The sequence below is a fragment of the Tamandua tetradactyla genome, chromosome 14, assembly GCF_023851605.1.
Source record: "Tamandua tetradactyla isolate mTamTet1 chromosome 14, mTamTet1.pri, whole genome shotgun sequence".
In the NCBI taxonomy this organism is placed as follows: Eukaryota; Metazoa; Chordata; class Mammalia; order Pilosa; family Myrmecophagidae; genus Tamandua; species Tamandua tetradactyla.
The window spans coordinates 66676772-66699911 of NC_135340.1; the positions used below are offsets into that span (position 1 = coordinate 66676772).

General features: G+C 36.0%; 1 protein-coding gene across 1 annotated transcript in view; it reads left to right on the forward strand.

The window, feature by feature from the left end:
- The window catches only part of TMOD3 (tropomodulin 3), a 117329-nt gene that overhangs the window by 52240 nt on the left and 41949 nt on the right, over nucleotides 1–23140 (forward strand). The window contains exons 2-3 of the mRNA XM_077127905.1: nucleotides 6305–6507; nucleotides 11185–11341. Coding sequence (XP_076984020.1) covers nucleotides 6382–6507; nucleotides 11185–11341 — 283 coding nt within the window. The 5' untranslated portion in view covers nucleotides 6305–6381. The remainder of the gene's footprint in view (nucleotides 1–6304; nucleotides 6508–11184; nucleotides 11342–23140) is intronic.

Sequence of the window (23140 nt, forward strand, 5' to 3'; positions counted from 1 at the left end):
GAGGGAGAAATTAAAACATTCTCAGACAAAAAGTCACTGAGAGAATTTGTGACCAAGAGACCAGCTCTGCAAGAAATACTAAAGGGAGCACTAGAGTCAGATACGAAAAGACAGAAGAGAGAGGTATGGAGAAGAGTGTAGAAAGAAGGAAAGTCAGATATGATATATATAATACAAAAGGCAAAATGGTAGAGGAAAATATTGTCCAAACAGGAATAACACTAAATGTTAATGGACTGAATTCCCCAATCAAAAGACATAGACTGGCAGAATGGATTTAAAAACAGGATCCTTCTATATGCTGTCTACAGGAAACACATCTTAGACCCACAGATAAACATAGGTTGAAAGTGAAAGGTTGGGAAAAGATATTTCATGCAAATAACAACCAGAAAAGAGCAGGAGTGGCTATACTAATATCCAACAAATTAGATTTCAAATGTAAAACAGTTAAAAGAGACAAAGAAGGACACTATACACTAATAAAAGGAACAATTAAACAAGAAGACATAACAATCATAAATATTTATGCACCGAACCAGAATGCCCCAAAATACATGAGGAATACACTGCAAACACTAAAAAGGGAAATAGACACATATACCATAATAGTTGGAGACTTCAATTCACCACTCTCATCAATGGACAGAACATCTAGACAGAGGATCAATAAAGAAATAGAGAATCTGAATATTACTATAAATGAGCTAGACTTAACAGACATTTATAGGACATTACATCCCACAACAGCAGGATACACCTTTTTCTCAAGTGCTCATGGATCATTCTCAAAGATAGACCATATGCTGGGCCACAAAGCAAGTCTTAACAAATTTAAAAAGATTGAAATGATACACAACACTTTCTCAGATCATAGAGGAATGAAGTTGGAAATCAATAATAGGTGGAGTGCCAGAAAATTCACAAATACGTGGAGGCTCAACAACACACTCTTAAACAACGAGTGGGCCAAGGAAGAAATTGCAAGAGAAATTAGTAAATACCTCGAGGCGAATGAAAATGAAAACACAACATATCAAAACCTATGGGACACAGCAAAGGCAGTGCTAAGAGGGAAATTTATTGCCCTAAATGCCTATATCAGAAAAGAAGAAAAGGCAAAAATCCAGAAATTAACTGTCCACTTGGAAGAACTGGAGAAAGAACAGCAAGCTAACCCCAAAGCAAGCAAAAGGAAAGAAATAACCAAGATTAGAGCAGAAATAAATGAAATTGAGAACATGAAAACAATAGAGACAATCAATAAGACCAGAAGTTGGTTCTATGAGAAAATCAATAAGATTGATGGGCCCTTAGCAAGATTGACAAAAAGAAGAAGAGAGAGGATGCAAATAAATAAGATCAGAAATGGAAGAGGAGACATAACCACTGACCTCACAGAAATAAAGGAGGTAATAACAGGATACTATGAACAACTTTACGCTAATAAATACAACAATTTAGATGAAATGGACGGGTTCCTGGAAAGACATGAACAACCAACTTTGACTCAAGAAGAAATAGATGACCTCAACAAACCTAATTCATTCTATGAAGCCAACATCACCCTCATACCAAAACCAGGCAAAGATATTACAAAAAAAGAAAACTACAGACCAATCTCTCTAATGAATATAGATGCAAAAATCCTCAATAAAATTCTAGCAAATCGTATCCAACAACACATTAAAAGAATTATACATCATGACCAAGTAGGATTCATCCCAGGTATGCAAGGATGGTTCAACATAAGAAAATCAATTAATGTAATACATCATATCAACAAATCAAAGCAGCAAAATCACATGATCATCTCAATTGATGCAGAGAAAGCATTTGACAAGATTCAACATCCTTTCCTGTTGAAAACACGTCAAAAGATAGGAATACAAGGGAACTTCCTTAAAATGATAGAGGGAATATATGAAAAACCCACAGCTAATATCATCCTCAATGGGGAAAAATTGAAAACTTTCCCCCTAAGATCAGGAACAAGACAAGGATGTCCACTATCACCACTATTATTCAACATTGTGTTGGAGGTTCTAGCCAGAGCAATTAGACAAGAAAAAGAAATACAAGGCATCAAAATTGGAAAGGAAGAAGTAAAACTATCACTGTTTGCAGATGATATGATACTATACGTCGAAAACCCGGAAAAATCCACAACAAAACTACTAGAGCTAATAAATGAGTACAGCAAAGTAGCAGGTTACAAGATCAACATTCAAAAATCTGTTGCATTTCTATACACTAGTAATGAACAAGCTGAGGGGGAAATCAAGAAATGAATCCCATTTACAATCCTAACTAAAAGAATAAAATACCTAGGAATAAATTTAACTAAAGAGACAAAAAACCTATATAAAGAAAACTACAAAAAACTGTTAAAAGAAATCACAGAAGACCTAAATAGATGGAAGGGCATACCGTGTTCATGGATTGGAAGACTAAATATAGTTAAGATGTCAATCCTACCTAAATTGATTTACAGATTCAATGCAATACCAATCAAAATCCCAACAACTTATTTTTCAGAAATAGAAAAACCAATAAGCAAATTTATCTGGAAGGGCAGCGTGCCCCAAATTGCTAAAAACATCTTGAGGAAAAAAAAACGAAGCTGGAGGTCTTGCACTGCCTTTCTTTAAGGCATATTATGAAGCCACAGTGGTCAAAAGAGTATGGTATTGGCATAAAGATAGATATATCGACCAATGGAATCGAATAGAGTGCTCAGATATAGACCCTCTCATCTATGGACATTTGATCTTTGATAAGGCAGTCAAGCCAACTCACCTGGGTCAGAACAGTCTCTTCAATAAATGGTGCCTAGAGAACTGGATATCCATATGCAAAAGAATGAAAGAAGACCCATATCTCACACCCTATACAAAAGTTAACTCAAAATGGATCAAAGATCTAAACATTAGGTCTAAGACCATAAAACAGTTAGAGGAAAATGTAGGGAGATATCTTATGAAACTTACAATTGGAGGCGGTTTTATGGACCTTAAACCTAAAGCAAGAGCACTGAAGAAGGAAATAAATAAATGGGAGCTCCTCAAAATTAAACACTTCTGTGCATCAAAGAACTTCATCAAAAAAGTAGAAAGACAGCCTACACAATGGGAGACAATATTTGGAAACGACATATCAGATAAAGGTCTAGTATCCAGAATTTATAAAGAGATTGTTCAACTCAACAACAAAAAGACAGCCAACCCAATTACAAAATGGGAAAAAGACTTGAACAGACAACTCTCAGAAGAGGAAATACAAATGGCAAAAAGGCACATGAAGAGATGCTCAATGTCCCTGGCCATTAGAGAAATGCAAATCAAAACCACAATGAGATATCATCTCACACCCACCAGAATGGCCATTATCAACAAAACAGAAAATGACAAGTGCTGGAGAGGATGCGGAGAAAGAGGCACACTTATCCACTGTTGGTGGGAATGTCAAATGGTGCAACCACTGTGGAAGGCAGTTTGGCGGTTCCTCAAAAAGCTGAATATAGAATTGCCATACGACCCAGCAATACCATTGCTAGGTATCTACTCAAAGGACTTAAGGGCAAAGACACAAACGGACATTTGCACACCAATGTTTATAGCAGCGTTATTTACAATTGCAAAGAGATGGAAACAGCCAAAATTTCCATCAACAGAAGAGTGGCTAAACAAACTGTGGTATATACATACGATGGAATATTATGCAGCTTTAAGACAGGATAAACTTATGAAGCATGTAATAACATGGATGGACCTAGAGAACATTATGCTGAGTGAGTCTAGCCAAAAACTAAAGGACAAATACTGTATGGTCCCACTGATGTGAACCGACATTCGAGAATAAACTTGGAATATGTCATTGGTAACAGAGTCCAGCAGGAGTTAGAAACAGGGTAAGATAATGGGTAATTGGAGCTGAAGGGATACAGACTGTGCAACAGGACTAGATACAAAAACTCAAAAATGGACAGCACAATAATACTTAATTGTAAAGTAATCATGTTAAAACACTGAATGAAGCTGCATCTGAGGTATAGGTTTTTTTTTTTTTTACTATTATTATTACTTTTATTTTTTTCTGTATATTAACATTCTATATCTTTTTCTGTTGTGTTGCTAGTTCTTCTAAACCAATGCAAATGTACTAAGAAACGATGATCATGGATCTATGTGATGATGTTAAGAATTACTGATTGCATATGTAGAATGGTATGATTTCTAAATGTTGGGTTAATTTCTTTTTTTCCGTTAATTAATAAAAAAAAAACTTTAACTGTGAAAAAAAATATATTTTCTCCCATTCTTTAGGTTGTCTGATATCCTTTTATGAAAAGGTTTTAATTTCAAGAAAATCCAATTGGTCTGTTTTTCTTTTGTTTCTCATGCTTTTGACGTAAAGTCTCAGAGTTCATAAGTGCTAATATAAGGTCTAAAGATATTTTCTACACTTACTTCTAGGATTTTTATAGTTTTAACTCATTTAGGTCTTTGATCCATTTTTGGTTCGCTTTTGTTTGTGTTGTGAAATAGGGGTCTCCTTTCATTCTTTTGCATGTGGATATCCAGTTTTCCCAGCACCATCTGTTGAAGAGACTTTTTCTTTTGGGTGGGTTTGGCATGCTTGTCAAAAATCAGTTGACCATAGATGTGGGTTTATTTCTGAATTCTCAATTCCATTCCATTCCATTATTCTGTATGTTTGTGCTTATACTTGTACCATAGTACTTTGATTGCATAGCTTAGCTGTAAGTTTTGCAATTGGTAGTATGAGTTTTTGTACTTCATTCTTTTTCAGGATTGTTTTAGTTATTTGCAGCCCTTTACTTTTCCATATAAAATGATTGGCTTTTCTATTTTTGCAAAGAAATTTTGATTGGCATTGTGTTGAATTTATAACTCACTTTGGGTATTATTGGTATTTTAGTGATATTAAGTCTTCTGATCCATGAACTTGGAATTTCTTTCGGCAGTCATTTATAGTCTTATGTGTCCAAGACTTTTTTGGGGCATTTTGCAGCAAAGAAAAATTTAGACAAATTTCTAAGTCTAAGGATTGTTTCTTATACCGCAGGAACATTTTGTGTATATTATAATCACATATGTGGCTAGAAAAGATTTATAGGAATACTTTTTTTCTTACTGAATTTTATTTTCTATTGTCCAGTATACAATATCTTGCATATACTGTATATATAGTAAATATGTAAGTTCTAATACCTGAACATTATACTCATCGATCACTTAAGAAATTAAAATTACCAATGTCTTTGAAGTCCTCTGAACACTGTTGCTGGATTAGTGCTCATAATCCAGCACATAATAGCTATCTATGACACGGGGGTTTCAAAGAAAGAACTTTTGTTGCAAAGTTTAGTGCAGCTATCTATGACAAGGGTGTTTCAAAGAGAGAAAAAATTTTTGTTGCAAAGCTTAGTGCAAGGAGAACAGGAGGGTTGCAGGCCTCAGATCTGTTTCCCTGAACTGCTGTAACTCTTGAGTTTTATAGTATTCAAAGACTGGCAGATTTAGGATAATGAGTATAATGCTTTGAGGATGACACAGTTAGAGATGATCTAATTATTGAGCATGCCCAGATTCATTATAGTCACAGAATGTTTACTAAAACGATGGCCTTAACCTGATGGGCGTGATTTTTAGTATTATAATGAGGTCACCTATAGGTTACGGTTTTAGCTACTGTGCAAGACAGGAAGGCCAATTCTGGTTAGAACTAGCTTTGTTTAGTAAGGTAACTTAGAAATTTGGGTGGGTTCTGTGAGAAATACTTTTTTAATTCTAATTTTTTATGTATCTGACTTATTTTAAGTATCTCTTGGAACAGTCCTATATCTTATGTGCTTACTGATTAACCCTGTAGCTTTTTTGGGATAGATCCACACAGTGAGGAAATGGAGAGTATTCTTTTCTATAGATAGTCAAACCCTCCTAGACAGCATCAGTAGGGTAACATAACCCAGCATAGTTTTGAGTTTTTACTGAAACATTTTCAGAATGCTGGGTGTTTTTCCTTTAAACTTACCTTTTCCAAAAAGTCAAGTAGCTGGTATAATTGATTTCAATTTTATTCTCCCCTTTTCCCAATTTTTTTTTTTTTTTTTGGTCAACAGAAGACAAAAGGTAAAATGATCCATAGACAATGGTAGTGTGTGATACATAATCAAAGACTATGACATATGAAAATTATATTTCATTTAATCTAATAATGGATTTAAGTATGTAGAGATGACTTACTATTTTATATATTTTTTGTTTTTTTCTCTGTGTAGCTTTAAGAAAAATATAGAAATCACTTCATATTGTACTGAATATTGCAAAAATTAAGTGACTTTCTACATTGCAAATCATGACACTACCATTCCAGAAGGACTTAGAGAAATACAAGGACCTTGATGAAGATGAGCTCCTTGGTAATCTGTCAGAAATAGAACTAAAACAACTGGAAACTGTTCTGGATGATCTTGACCCTGAGGTAGGTGCTAGCTAATAAAGAAAAATGAAATAACTTTTCAAATCCTTTGAAATAAATTAGCTGCCTTTGTTTTCCAAAACTTTCCTCTGGCAACCACAGCCCCCTTCCTCCTCTTTATCCAAGTTTGCTTCCTCTCCAGTTTCCCCTACTTTTACCTCCGTATTTTTACTGCCATGACTGTTCTAAACTATCTTTTCTAACATACTTATTTTTAAACAACTCCTGAAATTTTCTCTTCTCTAGGACATCTTTTCTTTTTGTTCAGGAAAGTCTGTTTACTGTAAAATGCAGCAGGTAATTAGCTTTTCAATATATGCCAACATGTGTGCCATGTCAGAGCTTCTTCTATACCAGAATGGCTCCTGCATAAGAGTATTTCTATAAGGTCCTCCCTGACATAAAACCTAATCATTACCTTTCTAAAAGATGCTGACCAAATAGAGTTGTTTCTAGACATAAGTAGAATACATTTAAATAAGCAGTCTTTTGTGGAGCAGACCTAAATATTACGTTTTAGTTTGCAAAGTGAATGTTCTTTGTCTTATAAGTTACTCAAGGCCAAGGTGGAGCCTCACCGAATTCTAATTGTCATTTACTGGTGTGTATAAGGAGGTGGGGGGAGTGTGGGGATAATCAGAAGATAATGGTTGCTTGGTAGGCTTCTTTTCTTTATCACATGTTTCTTTATGTCAGGACTTTGATTTTTAGTGCCTTCAGAATTGAGGTAGAGTTTGTTTTATAAAATTGCTCTTAATATTTAAAAGTTATTTGTGCTTGTTACTGCCATCTTTTTATTTCCTACTGTAATGTTGTTTGAATTTTTATTGAGAATTGCAGTTCTGTACTGAACATTACTTCAATACTTGAGTCATGTGCCTGTACCCTGCATCACATCCCTTGACCATAGCTGCCATTATAAGGAAAAGTTCTCAGTAACAAAAATACACCCAGGGTGGGCCATGGTGGCTGAGCAGGCAGAGTTCTCATTTGCCATGCTGGAGATCCAAGTTAAATTCCTGGTGCCTGCCCATGCAAAAAAAAAAAAAAAATACACACAAATCTGGAGAATGACTCAAGGTAATAGTGCTGTTAATCGTGTTATAGCAATATCTTTTACAGGCAGTTCAACCCATAAGACCTATTTGAACCAAATGGTTTTAGATCTGTAAGGAACCTACTAGTTCATCTAGCCTAGAGTTTCTCAGTCTTGGTACTATTGACATTTTGGACTGGAAAATCATTTGTTGTGGAGCCATTGTAAGACATTAGCAGCAGCCCTAGCCTCGCTCAGTACATATAATGTCTCCGAGCATTGCTATACATCCCCTAGGATGTAAAATCACCCCTGATTAAGAACCATTGATCTAGTCCCTGTCTGCTGTTTTACAGATGGAAAACAAAAATTAGGTGACTTGCCTCAGTTATTACAACTAATTAGGGAAAGAACTAGTACTAGATCCCTCACTGTCTAATGGATAACTGGCAGAATCTAGTGGTCTTTCTCTTAAATCACAGTGAGTTCCTTATTAATTCATGCACTATGACATAGGTCTAAAATCCAGTGGCTTATATTTTCTTATTTGCAAATCCATGGCATGCTTTCTGTATGGGAAGTCTTGAGTTCTGCCCTCTGAATGTGTTTTGTAGGTTCTTAAACCTCAGTTATTGTTGTTTGAGGCTAGGAGAACAGTAATATTTATTGTCTAGTCTGCAAGTGGGGAGAAAATAGCTCTAATGGGAATAAGTTTATAAAGTTATAAGGGAGAATTGAGATGTGAAAGTTAAGTCTCCAGCATGAAGAAGACAGAAACACTCTTCAGAATCCTTTTATTTCTGATTGGTACTTGTTTGGTGAAGTTTTTGGAAAGTATTCCTGTAAAGGACCAGGTAAGAAAAGAGGACAAGGGTGGTAGCTACTTCAACCAGAGAAGTACCACTAACTTATGAAGTTTTAGAAAGTGGATAAAAGAGGAACAGATGAAGGTGTGTGCTAGTGCCTTTTTGTATTTTGGAGAACTATTTTTCCCTCCTCATACTGCATTCAGTGTATTTATTTGCTAATTCACTGCATTTTCTTAAAAAAAAAAAAATAGCTGTCTCCAAAAGATAGCCAGCATTTTCTTATTTCCAAGCCTGGGAATATATTATATACAACATATTGTTACTGCAAGGGAGAAACTTTTAGTGGCAGTTATTTTAATAAGATTTTTAACTTGTTAAGTAAATTAATTATGACCCATTACCTTACTTGATAAGAATATACTTCCAAAATGTTGGCTGTAATTTATTTTGTGGTCAAAGAGTGTATTTAAGGAGCCAGGATCCCAGGAAACGTATCATTTAAAAACTATGTGCTTCACATCGGCTTGAATGGACAGGTAGAAGAGTCCAACTTCCTCACCACCTCCATGAAACAGCAGCGCATATGTGTATTCCCCATTGATGTTTAAGGAAAGTAAATATTGTTAATTTGCCTCAGTGTGCATTTTTTAAAAGTATTCTCAAATCTTTAATCAGTATATTTTGGAAGACAACTATATATGCCAAGTACTATGCTAGGCTTAGGGATACAACAGTGAACAAATCAGACATGGTCTTTGCCTGCATGGTGCAGGCTGGTAGAGTCAGAGAAGGTAGACATTAATGAAATAACCATACCAAATAAAAAGAATGGTAAGTGCTATGAATTATAATGGCCTATAATGGGAAAACTTCCCTCAGGAAAAACTTCCCTCAGGAAATGGTAATGGAATCTAAAGAATGAATAGCAAAGAAGGATGGACTGAGTACTCCAGGAAAGGGGAACACATGCACAAAGGCCTTGAGGTAGAAATATATGGCAAGACCAGGGAGGAAAAAAGGCTAGTGTGGTTACAATAAAGAAGCTGTGGTGGGTTGGATGGTGGGGAGCATGGTGTGTGGTGAAAGCTAGGATACAGGTTGTGAGGTTGGGATGGGCTTTGGAGTAGGAGTAATGGGTGAAGAGCTTCAGGCAGCTGTTGATCTAGGGAGATCAGATGGGAGGCTAAGCTTGAATCATAGCTTAGACCGAAGTAATGGTGGTAGAGATGGAAAAAAGGTAAACAGAATAATGAGTTTTTTAGAAAGTAGAAATGGATAGGACTTGATGATTGGTTGGGAATGGATTCTTCATATAGTGTTTTTTTTTTTTTTTTGGGGGGGGGCAGTACATGGTCCAGGAATTGAACCCGGGTCTCCCATATGGAAGGCAAGCATTCCACCACTGAACCACTCATATGCACCCCACCATATATAATTTTTCTTTTGATTTTAAAGTCTGAAGATAGATATCTTGGGTTTGTTTTTTATGTTTTCATGGACAGTTTTGTGTTACAGAAAACCCTTGGTACATGGTTAGGATCTCCTTTGTGTTTCATCTCTGTAGGTAAGCCTTTTGTCCTTTCATAAAAGAGAAATTTTATGAAAATCACTATAGATCTCAGCAAACAGACAAAGTTGAAGTGATATGTTTTCTAGTTGTAAAAGTAATGTTTTTGTAGTAAAATTAATATATTCTGGTATTATTATCCATATAAGATCACCTCTTACCATGAAAAATTATCAGACATCATATACCACCCATGAGATTCAGCATCGCTGCTAGTATTGTGAGGCAGTGCAAAAGAATGTTGATCCTTTTGGTAATCTCTTCTTACTACCTCCCATTTTCCTAGCAAAGGAATACCCAGGAATAGTGAGACAAGGCAGTGTTACCTCTTTAGCAAGCAGAAGGATGGTGCTGTGTCTTGTCACCTCTTGGCTAATTAACTACAGGAGACAACTTTAATCCATTACCTCCCACCCCTCAACTCCTCCCACCCCCACTTTCAGTTAGGCCATGAATTCAAAAGATGGGTATGCACGTGGAAAAGACATAGCCTTTGCTATGAGATCTAAGGGGTGCTAGGCAAATGCATAGCAGTGGAAGTGGTTGCTGCAAATATATCCATATACACCTAAAAGTTGTACCTTTCATATTATGTTTATACATAAACAAGTAAACATTAATCTCCTGATATCCCATTATATGGTATACTTGTTTTTATAAGAAAGTCTTTTTTTAATTAATTTATTTTTTATTTTTATTCTCATTATTTTTGTATGCTGTGGTCACATTTCATTATTTTTCCATGTGAGTATCCTGTTACTGCAGCACCATTTGTTGAATTTTTGTGTGTGTTTGTTTTGTTTTTGCTTGTTTGTTTATTTTTGGGGAAGTGCAGAGAAAGAGTTTATTATGAAATAGAGGTCATTATGAAGGAATATGTCTATAGGCATTTAGCATTTGTTTGTAATAATATTCTCTATATGTACATATCAGCTATGTAATTTCTTATTCTTAATTTATTAAGAATTAAGAAAACTATTTTTATTGCCATCCCAGAAACTTTAAGGACTAAAGGGTGTTTCCTGCTAGCAGAATACTTTCTGAAGAGAATGTATACATACCTATTTTAATAGTAATTTAAGTGAATCCTACTTAATCAAAAAATCTTTTTTGCCTTTGATTTAGTGGACTTTTGCAATACTGCCCTAGAATCTTGCCATGAAGTATTGACTGCCTATATCACATTCTTTCTTATATGGGTAATCTGTAGAAACCTACAGCATTGGCATCCTCGGTGGTCATAATGGCTGATTCATTCTCTTTGGCAGAATGCCCTTCTGCCTGCAGGGTTCCGGCAGAAGAACCAGACTTCAAAGTCTGCCACAGGGCCATTTGATAGAGAGCACCTCCTTTCATACCTGGAGAAGGAAGCACTGGAGCATAAGGACAGAGAAGACTATGTACCCTACACTGGAGAAAAAAAAGGTAAACACAGAATTTGAAGTCATTATTTGATAGCACTTGATTTTGTTTTTTTATAGGTAGGTCTGAAGAAAGTCATATTTTTAGAGGTAGGTCATTGGTAACCATAGAAATATGATACTGTCTACTTAAAAATGTGTTTGGATATTTTACATATTTCATTTACATTTTTTAATCAACATAACCAATAAATTTCTTCTTAATGATTTGTTAGTGAGATTGCATTATGTAGTGATTTTACATAATACTTCTTAGTTCTCTATTCTAACAAATCTAAAAGTGTATTGAGGTAAATTTTTAAAATCACTAGTGTATCATAGAATGGAAGTGATACAAAGCACTGCTGTGTTTAAACTCGTATCTTTAAAGTGGAACACCGTAAAACAAGTCATGCCATATTTTCAAAGGCTTTTTTAAAAGGCTGTCTTACTGGCTTCCTTAGTAATTCATGGTTATAATTGTTAATGCTTCATGATCATTACTTTCAGGAAAATATTCTAGTCCAGGTCCCTCCCATTGCAGTGTTTGATCTTAGGTACACTCAGTGGAGATCTAGTATAATTGTGGTTTTAAAAGTCCAATTATAACAACAACTTGGAATAGGTTAAATTAAGCTTTCAAACTAAAAACCAGTTAATTCAGATTTTCCTTGTGGGTCCTATTGTCTGACTTTTAAGGCCTCATAATAAACCATCTCTCCAATATTAAAATGAAATTAACTGAATTTTTGTACTTCTTGACTGATCAAACAGGGCCCAGCTCAGAATACAGATTGGCCTAAGAAGCTGTGCTGGTTTAAAAGGATGTATGGATGATAGAAAAGCCATGTTCTAATCAAAATCTCACTTTGTAAAGGCAGAATAATCCCCACTCAATACTGTATGTTTGAATCTGTAATTAGATCATCTCCCTGGAGATGTAACCCAATCAAGAGTGGTTGTTAAGATGGATTAAGTAGAGGCGTGTCTCCACTCATTTAGGTGGGTCTTGATTAGTTTCTGAAGTCCTATAAAAGAAGAAACATTTTGGAAAAGGAGGGAGATCTCTGAGAGAGCAGAGAATGACATAGTCACAAGAAGCACAGTCTACCAGCCGACGAACTTTGGAGATGAAGAAGGAAAATGCCTCCTGGGGCGCTTCATGAAACAGGAAGCCAAAAGAGAAAGCTAGCAGATGATGCCATGTTTGCCATGTGCCCTTCCAGCTGAGAGAGAAACCCTGTGTTCACCATGTGCCTTTTCACTTGAGAGAGAAACCCTGAATGTCACTGGCCTTCTTCAACCAAGGTATCTTTCTTTGAATGCCTTTGATTGGACGTTTCTATAGACTTTTTTTAATTGGGACATTTTCTTGGCCTTAGAACTGTAAACTAACAACTTATTAAATTCCCCTTTTAAAAGCCATTCCGTTTCTGGTATATTGCATTCCGGCAGCTAGCAAATTAGAACAGAAGCTAAATTCTTGCACTTTTCTTTAGGATGTCACATATGGGATGATGTGGAATGAAGGCAGCAGTAGCAGAGCTGAAGATATGTTCTCCTAAATACTGGTTTTGCATCTGAGTCCTTAGTAGTCCAGGTAGAAAGAATGGATTAGAGCATAGTAATTTCTCCTAGTAAGGCTTTGGATTTTTATATGAGAAGAAAGCCTCCTCCAAAATTTTGGTGTACATCTTAACTAGTCAGAGCTATATCACGTGGTTATCCCTTAGCTACAAGGAAAGCTGGAACATTCATGTTAATTTTCTAGCTTCTAGAGTAAAGGAAGACAAATAAATGACTTTAAGTAAATATTCCACAATGGCTACATCAGGCTTTTTCAATATTATCTATCATCTCTTGCCCCTTCATACTTTCTTTTGACTCTACCTCTCCTTCACTTCCAGCCGAGAATCTACGTTAACCGCTGTTAGAGATGAGAATATGTCAGGTCCCTCAAGTATTTGGGGACAGAAAAAGGGTTGAAAATCAATGCAGAGTTTTGGAGTGTGGAGTATCGCAGAGATAGGCAAAAGCATCAGTTCCTTTGTATTCATCATGGAAAGATAGCTGTTTATTGTTTCATCTGTACAACCATAAACACAATGTTTATAGCTTTAATCTTTTTTTATCTTTTTTGTGAAATGTATACAAAAAAGCAATAAATTTTAATGTATATTTTTTTGTTTTTTTTATTAATTAAAAAAAATTAACTAACACAACATTTAATGTATATTTTAACAAGTAGTTATGGAACAGATTTCACAGTTTGGTATGGGTTACAGTTCCACAATTTCAGATTTTTCCTTCTAGCACCTCCAAGACACTGGAGACCAACAGAAATGTCAATATGTTGATTCAGCAGTCATACTCATTTGTTAAGTCCTATCTTCTCTGTTATACTCCTTCACTTTAAATAACATATGTACCTAAAAGCAATACATTTCAAAGCACATTGCAAAAAATAATTGTAGAACCGTTTTCACACTTTGGTATGAGAACAATTCCTCAATATTTGTTTTTTTTTTCTAGCTGCTAAAAGGTACTGGTGGCTAAAAGAAATATCAGTAAAATGATTCAGCACTGATTTGTTAAGCCCAGCTTTCTCTGATAGCTCCACCATCATCTCTGATCTTTCTCACACTCTGTCGGGGTATTTGGGCTATGCCCATTCTAACTTTTTTAATTGTATAGTATAACATACATACAAAACAAAGGAATAAAAAGCCATAGTTTTTCAAAGCACTCTTCAAAAAGTGGTTACAGGATAGATCCCGGAGTTCGTCATGGGCTACCATATGATCATTTCATATTTTTCCTTCTAGCTACTCCAGAATATAGGAGGCTAGAGGGCTTAAATGCTATTTTATCAACACTATCGATTTTTTTTCCTTCTTTTTTGTGAACAATAACATATATACAAAAAAGCTATAAATTTCAAAGCATAGCACCACAGTTCGTTGTAGAACATATTTCAGACTTTGACGTGGGTAACAATTTCACAATTTTAGGTTTCTACTTCTAGCTACTCTGAAATACTGGAGAGTAAAAGAGATATCATTTTAATGATTCAGCATTCATAGTCATTTGTTAAATCCTATCTTCTATGTATAATTCCACCATCACCTTTGATCTTTCCATAGCTCTCTTTGGGGTTGTTTGGGCTATGGCAATTCTAAACTTTTGCTCTTGGAAGGATCTGTCACTAATACAGGGTAGGGAGATGGAAGTAGCTGATATTCTGGAGAGTCTGGGCTAGGTTTCATGACTTACCTGGACCAGGGATCCATCTGGAGATTGTAGGTTTCTGGAAAGGTACTCTAGTGCCTGGAACCCTTGTGGAATCTTATGTATTACCCTAGGGGTTCTTTAGTGACTGGAATGGTCCCGGTTGGGGGTTGGCAGGTTATGATAGGTAGCAAGGTCTACCTGAAGCTTGCATAAGAGCAACCTCCAGAGTAGCCTCTTTACTCTATTTGAACTCTCTCTGCCACTGATACTTTATTAATTACAGTTCTTTCCCCATTTTGGTCTGGATGAAATTGTTGATCCCATGTGCCAGGTCTTGAGTCATCCCTGGGAGTCCTCTCCCACATCGCCAGGGAGACTTTCACCCCTGGATGTCATGTCCATGTAGGGGGAAGGGCAACGATTTCACTTGCTGAGTTCAGCTTAGAGAGAGTGAGGCTCTGAGAACCGCACTTTATAGCAGTCCTAGAAGCTGGCATGTGCACAATCCCTCAGCCTCACCTCCCAGCTCTGAGAAAGTGCCGACCTGCGCAGCTGGGTCATATCTGCCCCCGATCTACGAAGGTATAATGCTGACCTGCTGCTGCAGCTCTATGCATGCACACAAAGGGCTCCGTTCCTTAGTCCAGCACCCCACACTGGTGCTCCCACACAGCTACATCCTCCCTGGCCACTGGGTGCCCATGTTCACAAGCATCAGTGTAACATCCCCAACCTGCACCCATACCTGCCCTGAAACAAATCACTGTACTGAGTGCTCCACCCTGTGCCCCCTCCCTGCTATTCAACCATCCTGCAAACACAAGGCCTTAGACTTCCAAAAGAAATCAACTCCCAAAGTAAATCAGTCAAGATAGTTACATGCTACAAAGACAGCAGAAGATCACTAAGCATATCACAATGCAGACAGATAAAGCCCTGCCTAAAGACCAAATTAAAACACCTGAGGAGACACAGATGTTGGAACAGCTAATCAAAGATGTTCATACAACTTTACTTAATAAAATAAGTGGGATAGCAAATGACATAAAGGAGATCAAGAAGACAATAGAAGAGCACAAAGAGAAATTTGAAAGAATAAATAGAAAAACAGCAGAAATCACAGAGATTAAAGACTCTGTTGACCAAACAGAAAACACACTAGAGGCACACAACACCAGATTTGAAGAGACTGAAGAAAGAATAAGTGATATAGAGGACAGGATAACTGGCTTTGAAGACTCAAAACAGCAAATGGCAAAAAAGATGGAAAAAATGGAATGGTAAGTTGGGGAAATGATAGACAAAACAAAGGGCACAAAGAGATGGCAGCAAAAACTGGAATTTGAGGGCAAGAATAAAAACTATATATTCATACTGAATTTTATCTTTTTAGACCATGTAAAAATATTTTTAAAAAATGACACTTGAGAATAATAATATACAGATAAATTAGTAACTTCATTACATGATTTGTAAAATGTTTACAGTTTTGCATTTGACAGAATTGAAAGAGTTTTCAACATCTAAAAGGAACAGTTTTAATTAAGTGAAATTCAAGGTATTATGTTTAGATACTTTTCTGGGAACCTTTTGTCCTACCCAGTAAATGTTGTGCTTTTTTTTTTTAATGAGTGAAATCCCTATTTTTATTTGTAATTTTTTTGAATATATTCACTTACTTCCCCTTTCTAGTACATTCACACACCATTTCCTACCATTAATTATTCTCATAGTAGCATTCTACCATCTCTTCTATCCATTTCCAAATGTTTAATCTCTACATAGTTAAACATCTGTACATATTAACTGCACTACTTTTAATAGTTTAGGTTTTTTTTTTTAAGTTTTTTGTTTGCTTGTTTCTCCATTGTGATTTTTTTCATTTGTTTTATTGTGAAATATAATATATATACTGTTCTTGTTTGCTGGCTGCCGGAATGCAGTATACCAGAAACAGAAGAAATTTTAAAAGGGGGAGTTTAATAAGTTGCAAGTTAACAGTTTTTTAGGCCATGGAATTGTCCCAATTGAAACAAGTCTATAGAAATGTCCAATTAAGGCATCCAGGGAAAAGTACCTTGGTTCAAGAAGGTCAGTGAAGTTCAGGGTTTCTCTCTCAAGTGGAAAGGCACATGGTGAACACAGTGTCATCTGCTAGCTTTCTCTCCTGGCTTCCTGATTCATGAAGCTTCCTGGGAGGCATTTTCCTTCTTCATCTCCAAAGGTCGCTGGTTGGTGGACTCTGCTTCTCATGGCTACATCGTTCTGCTCTCTCAGAATCTCCTCATTCTCCAAAATGTTTCCTCTTTTATAGGACTCCAGTAAACTAATCAAGACCCACCCGAATGGGTGGAGACACGTCTCCACCTTATCCAGTTTAACAGCCGCTCTTGATTGAGTCACATCTCTGGGGAGATGATCTAATTACAGTTTCAAACATACAGTGCTGAATAGAGATTTGAAGAAACAGCTGCCTTTACAAAATGGAATTAGAATTAAAACATGGCTTTTCTAGGGTACATACATTCTTTCAAACCAGCACATATATAAAAAAAAGTAATAAATTTCCAAGTTTATTTTAACAAGTAGTTATGCAACAAATTTTAAAGTTTGGTATGAGTTACAGTTCCACGAATTTTCATTTTTTCTTCTAGCTGCTGCAAGACACTGGAAACCAACAGAAATATCATTATAATGATTCCGTAGTCATACTCATTTGTTAAATCCTATCTTTTCTGGTACACTCCTCCTCCTCTTTAAATAACATATATACATAAAAAACAATAAATTTCAAAGTACATCTCAGCAGTTAGTTGTAGAATAGATTTCAGAGTTTAGTATGGGTTACATTTCCACAATTTTAGGTTTTTACTTCTAGCTGCTCTGAGGTACAGGAGGCTAAAAGAAATATCAGTATAATGATTCAGCATTTATACTCATTTGTTAAACCTACCCATCTGTGTATAATTCCACCATCATCTTTGATTTTTCTCCCACTTTTTAGGGGTGTTTGGGCTATGCCCATTCTAACTTTTTCATTTTGGAAGGGGTTGTCAATAATATGGGGTACGGAGATGAAACTAGTTGATGTTCATGAGAGGCTAACTCCTTTGCATTTCAGGACTTATCTGGCCAGGGTCCCATTTGGAGGTTGTAGGTTTCTGGAAAATTACCTTAGTGCATGGAATTTTGTAGAATCTTATATATTGCTCCAGGTGTTCTGTAGGATTGGCAGGAATGGTTTTGGTTGGGCTTTGCAAGTTATGATAGGCAGCAATGTCTAACCAAAGCTTGCATAATAGAGACTTCCAGAGTAGCTTCTCAACTCTATTTGAACTCTCTCAGTCACTGACACCTTCTTTGTTACAGTTGTTTTCCCCCTTTTGATCAGGATGGAATTGTTGATCCCATGGTGCCAGGGCCTGACTCATCCCACAGAGTCATCTCCCACGCCACCAGGGAGACTTTTATCCCTGGATGTAATGTCTCACGTAGTGGGGAGAGCAACAATTTCACTTGCTGAGTTTGGTTTAGAGTGAAGCAACATCTGAGCATAAAAGAGGTCCTCCGGAGGTAACTCTTAGGCATATCTATAGGTAGACTTAGCTTCTCTGTTACATACATAAGCTTCACAAGAGCAAGCCTCAAGATCAAGGGCTTGGCCTGTTGATTTGGGTGTCCCTAATGTTTGGCACAGTATCAGGAGTTTCCCCAGTGTTAAAGTTTAATAGTTCCATAATTTTTCTCCCATCCCTCAAGAATCTTTGCTAATACTTTTTGATTGCTTAATATACTCCGGGATATGTCCAGGAATTACATTAAGCTATACAGTATTAAAAGTCCTCATTCTTATTCTGGGTTCCCTGTGTTTGGATTGTTTAAATGATCTATCCAGACTGATTTAGATTATGTGCTACAGAAAATTTAGGTTCAGGAATAATTTAGTTTTGTTAACAGCAAAAAGAAGGCATTCAGGAGCTAGTAAGGGCAGAGCTGACAAAAGATGTATTAAGGATTGTTTTTAAGACCATTATTTATTGTAGAACCCACGATATATACCTACTAATCTAAATCTAATAAGCTCATGATAGAAATGTTTCATTTGTGGCAAATAATCTTACCAAAGATAAATGGAAGCATTTTTCTTAAGAGTCTATTCAAAATGTTGAGAAACTAGTCTAAATGTTTAAGAAAATTAAAACAACATAATTTCAATATATATTCTTTTACTTGAAAATATATTAAAATGTTGGAAATCTGCATCTTTTAACTCTTCCTCCTTGAAATTTTGTAAAATATGTACTGGAGACATAGACCAAGGCAAGGGTGAATGAGAGTATTCATCTAGCTCTTTCTTATTTCTGAAAATTGTGAAAATGCTGAGGGCTGACTTCACAGCTGATGCCTGTTTCCTATCATACTGTTACATATCTTGAATATTCTAATTCCAGTATAGGTAAAGGGATGGAACCTTGCCATAAATTTGTTACTTGGAGATATAATTTGCCCTAGTCTTTTTATTTCTTACTGATTCTCTTTTTGCTTTATTTTCCTGGGAAGACTCCTCCCTTTTTCTAATACCATGCCTCACCCTTACCTAAAAGTAAGATTTCTTTTCCTGAGTGTCCCTTATTTCATGGATAGACCAGAGCAGGGACTGCACCTTATACATTACACTTTATTAAATGCACCAGCTAATTGCCTTTGAGCTGTTTATTCACTAAGGTTGGGCTCCTCCCTTCCTTGCTGAGTGCTCATATTTTTCCTTTTGGCTCTTGGAGTAGAGCCATCTGTGCTTTTTTGTTGTTTTTCCTTCCCCACCCTGAGACTGGTATGCCCTTAGATTTTCTTCTCAGGAAACTCACATGCCCCACCCTGCTTTCTAAAGGTGAATTTAACCAGATTGCCTTAAACTAGGGATTTCTCATATACTTTCCAAGTCATTTATTCACAGTCACTTTAACTTTAAAATAAGAATAAGCTTACATTAGTAAAGAAGTTTTCCTATCCTTGCTGAGTACATGATTTCTTTAGAGGAAAGACAAACTTGATACTTTAGTAAAGCAGAAAGAAACTAGTTATAACCTGCCTAAATCAAGAGGTTAAGTAACTGCCAGTGGAGAATTGATTTCAACTAAATTCAAAATAAAGACGGCTCTATTTTTGAGTCATATCTTTTGAGTTCTAAATGGCTCTTAGAAATCCGTGAAAAATGGTCTTCCCAGGCTCTAGAGCTGATACATCTTTTGAATGATTCACACATTACTCTTTTGGGTGAGGAGTTGGCCAGATCAATCTCTCCTCATCTTTCTCCTTTCTGTTGTCTTGCTTATATTATTTCCTTCATCTGGAATAATCCCCTTCACCTCCATTGCCTTGTGCATCTCTCATTTTAAGACTTGTTTTATGGGCAATCTTCCCTGGATAATATACACCCACTTTGTTCCTTTCCCACCAACATTTCTGTCTATAATTTATATACCACAGGGTACTCCTTTTAATTGTTCTAGAAATCATGTATCATGAGGTTCTGTTATTAGTTTTTTTAGTTTAGGATTATGTCATCTTGATAAATTGACCCCTTTGTCATGATGAATTGACCATCTTTGTCCATGGTTAAAAGTCTTTGCTCTGAAATCTACTTTGTCTATATTAATAGACAGTCTTGCTTTCTTTTGATGACTGTTAGCATGGTATATCCTTTCTCTGTCCCATCTGTTCTTTGTTTCCTTTTTTCTCTTCTTTCCTTGTCTTTTTTTAGTGTAATTAAAATATTTTATGATTTCATTTCATCTCCTTTGGCTTATTAGCTGTAACTTTTTGTTACTGTTGTTTTAGAGGTTTCTTTAGGGCTTTATATCATAGTTCTTTAACTTTATCACAATTTATCTTCAAGTGATAATATACCATTTCACATTTAGTATAAGAACCTTTCAGTAATAAACTTCAGTTTCTCCCCTTCTGGCCTTTGTGTTATTGCTGTCATGTATTTTACTTTTACATACATTATAAACTCCACTCTGCATTCTTATTAATTTTGTTTATACAATTATCTTTTTAAGAGATTTAACAATAAGAAATCTAAGAAATAAGAAATTTTCTAATAAGAAAAAAAACTCATGTATTTACCATGTAGTATCATTTCCAGTACTCTTTAGTTCCTGTCCGTGCATTCATACTTTCATCTGATATTTTCCTTTTGGCTGAAGGACTTCCTTTAGCATTTCTTATTTGCTGGCCTTATGATAAATTCGTTCTGCTTTTTTTTGTCTAAAAAGCATCTTTATTTTATCTTTGCTTTTGAAAGATATTTTCACTGTGTATAGAATTCTGTGTTGATAGTTGTTTTCTTTCAGTATGTTAAAGATGTTGCTCAACTCCTTGCTTGGCATTATTTTGACAAGAAACTTATTGTCATCTTTATCTTTGTTCAGTATATAATGTGTCTTTTTTCTGGCTGCTTTTAATATTTTTCTGTTTATCATTGGTTTACTTGATATGATGCGCTTTGGTGTATTCCCCTCCCCACTGTGTTTCTTTTGTTTGTGGTTTATTGATCTTCTTAGATCAGTGGACTTATCAAATTTGGAAATTTTTCAGTTATTATTTCTACAAATATACCTTCCCTCTTCCCACTTTGGGAACTATAGTTACACATGTTGTTCTAGAGTGCTAGCTGCTGGAATGCAATATACCAGAAACACAATGGTTTTTTAAAAGGGTAGTTTATTAAGTTGCAAGTTTACAGTTTCTATGGCTGTAAAAATATCCCAATTAAAGCAAGTCTATAAAAATGTCCAAATTAAAGCACCAACAAGAGGTTACCTTCACTCAAGAAAGGCTGATGAAGTTCAGGGTTTCTCTCTCAACTGGAAAGGCACATGGCAAACATGGCAACATCTGCTAGCTTTCTCTCCAGGCCTCTTGTTTCATGAAGCTCCCTCAAGGCATTTTCCTTCTTCATCTCCAAAGGTCTGTGGCTGCGTTGGCCATCATTGTTCTCATGGGTCTCTCTCCAAAATGCTTCCTTTTTTAAAGGATTCCAGTAAACTAACCAAGACCCACCTAGAATGGTGGAGTCACATCTCCCTCTATTGAAAGGTTAGTACCCACCGTTGGGTAAGTCACACCTCCGTGGAGATAACCTAATCAGGTTTCCAACCTTTGGTGCTGAATAGGGATTAAAAGAAACTCTATGCTGCAACTTGAAAGCTTTGTTCAGGCAGGAAGCTGGGAAATTATAGGACCCTTGTACTAGGGTTAACTGCCTTTGTTGCCTGATGTTCAATGTCTTGAATACTGTTGTATCATACATATTTTTTTTTCTTTTTTAACTTTTTTTATTGTATAATGTAACATACATACAAAGCAAAGAAAAAGAAAAGCAGTAGTTTTCAAAACACTCTTCAACTAGTTGTTACAGGACAGATCCCAGAGTTTGTCATGGGCCACCATACCATCATCATCTCAGATTTTTCCTTCCAGCTGCTCCAGAACACTAGAGGCTAGAAGGAATATGTATATATTTTTATCATCACTTTTTTTGCTTTTTGTTGAAAAATAACACATACTAAAAAGCAATAAATCTCAAAGCACAGCACAACAATTAGTTGTAGAATAGATTTCACAGTTTGATATGGATTACAATACCATGATTTTAGGTTTTACTCCTAACTGCTCTAAGATACTGGAGACTAAAGGAGATATCAATACAGTGATTCAGCAATCATACTCGTTTGTTAAACCCTACCTTCTCTGTATAACTCCACCATCACCTTTAATCTTTCTATCCCATTCTTTAGAAGTATTTGGGCTATGGCCATTCTAAATTTTTCATGTTGGAAGGGGCTGTCAGTAATACAGAGTAGAGTGATGGAACTAGCTGATGTTTTAGAGAGACTGGGCCTTCTAGGTTTCAGGACTTATCTGGCCCATGGACCCATCTGGAGGTTGTAGGTTTGTGGAAAGTTACCCTAGCGCATGGAACCTTTGTAGAATCTTATATAATGCCCTAGATGTTCTTTAGGATTGGCTAGAATGGTTTTGGTTGGGGTTTGGCAAGTTATGATAGATTTGCATAAAATGACCTCTAGAATAGCCCCTTGACACTATTTGAACTCTTTCAGCCACCAATACTTTATTAGTTTGTGTCATAATATATTTTGTCTGGTTTTTTTTTGTTGTTGTTGTTATTTCTGACAAGTGAGTAAATCCAATCACTGTAAATCCATCTTGACCAGAAGTAGAATTCTGTATCATATACTACAGATATCCTGTTTCCTCAACTAGAGTATTAGTTCCCCAAAGTAAAGGATCTCTTCTTTTGTTTTCTTCATGATGTGTTTTTAGCTTATTATCTAGTATACATAAATTCCTAAAAATTTGTTGAATAAATGAACGTTTATTGGTGACCACATTGCCTTACTGAGCAGTTATGTGTTTCATTGGTTCAAAACAAAAATGTCCTTCAGGATCTACCCCCTCATCCTTTAGTTTGGTTGGCTTGAGGTCTGGTACTCCCTGTCAAAATGCATTTCCCAGAGCTCCTTGGAGATTATAGAAGCTTAGTTGCCTTAAATCGTTCCTGGAGAAA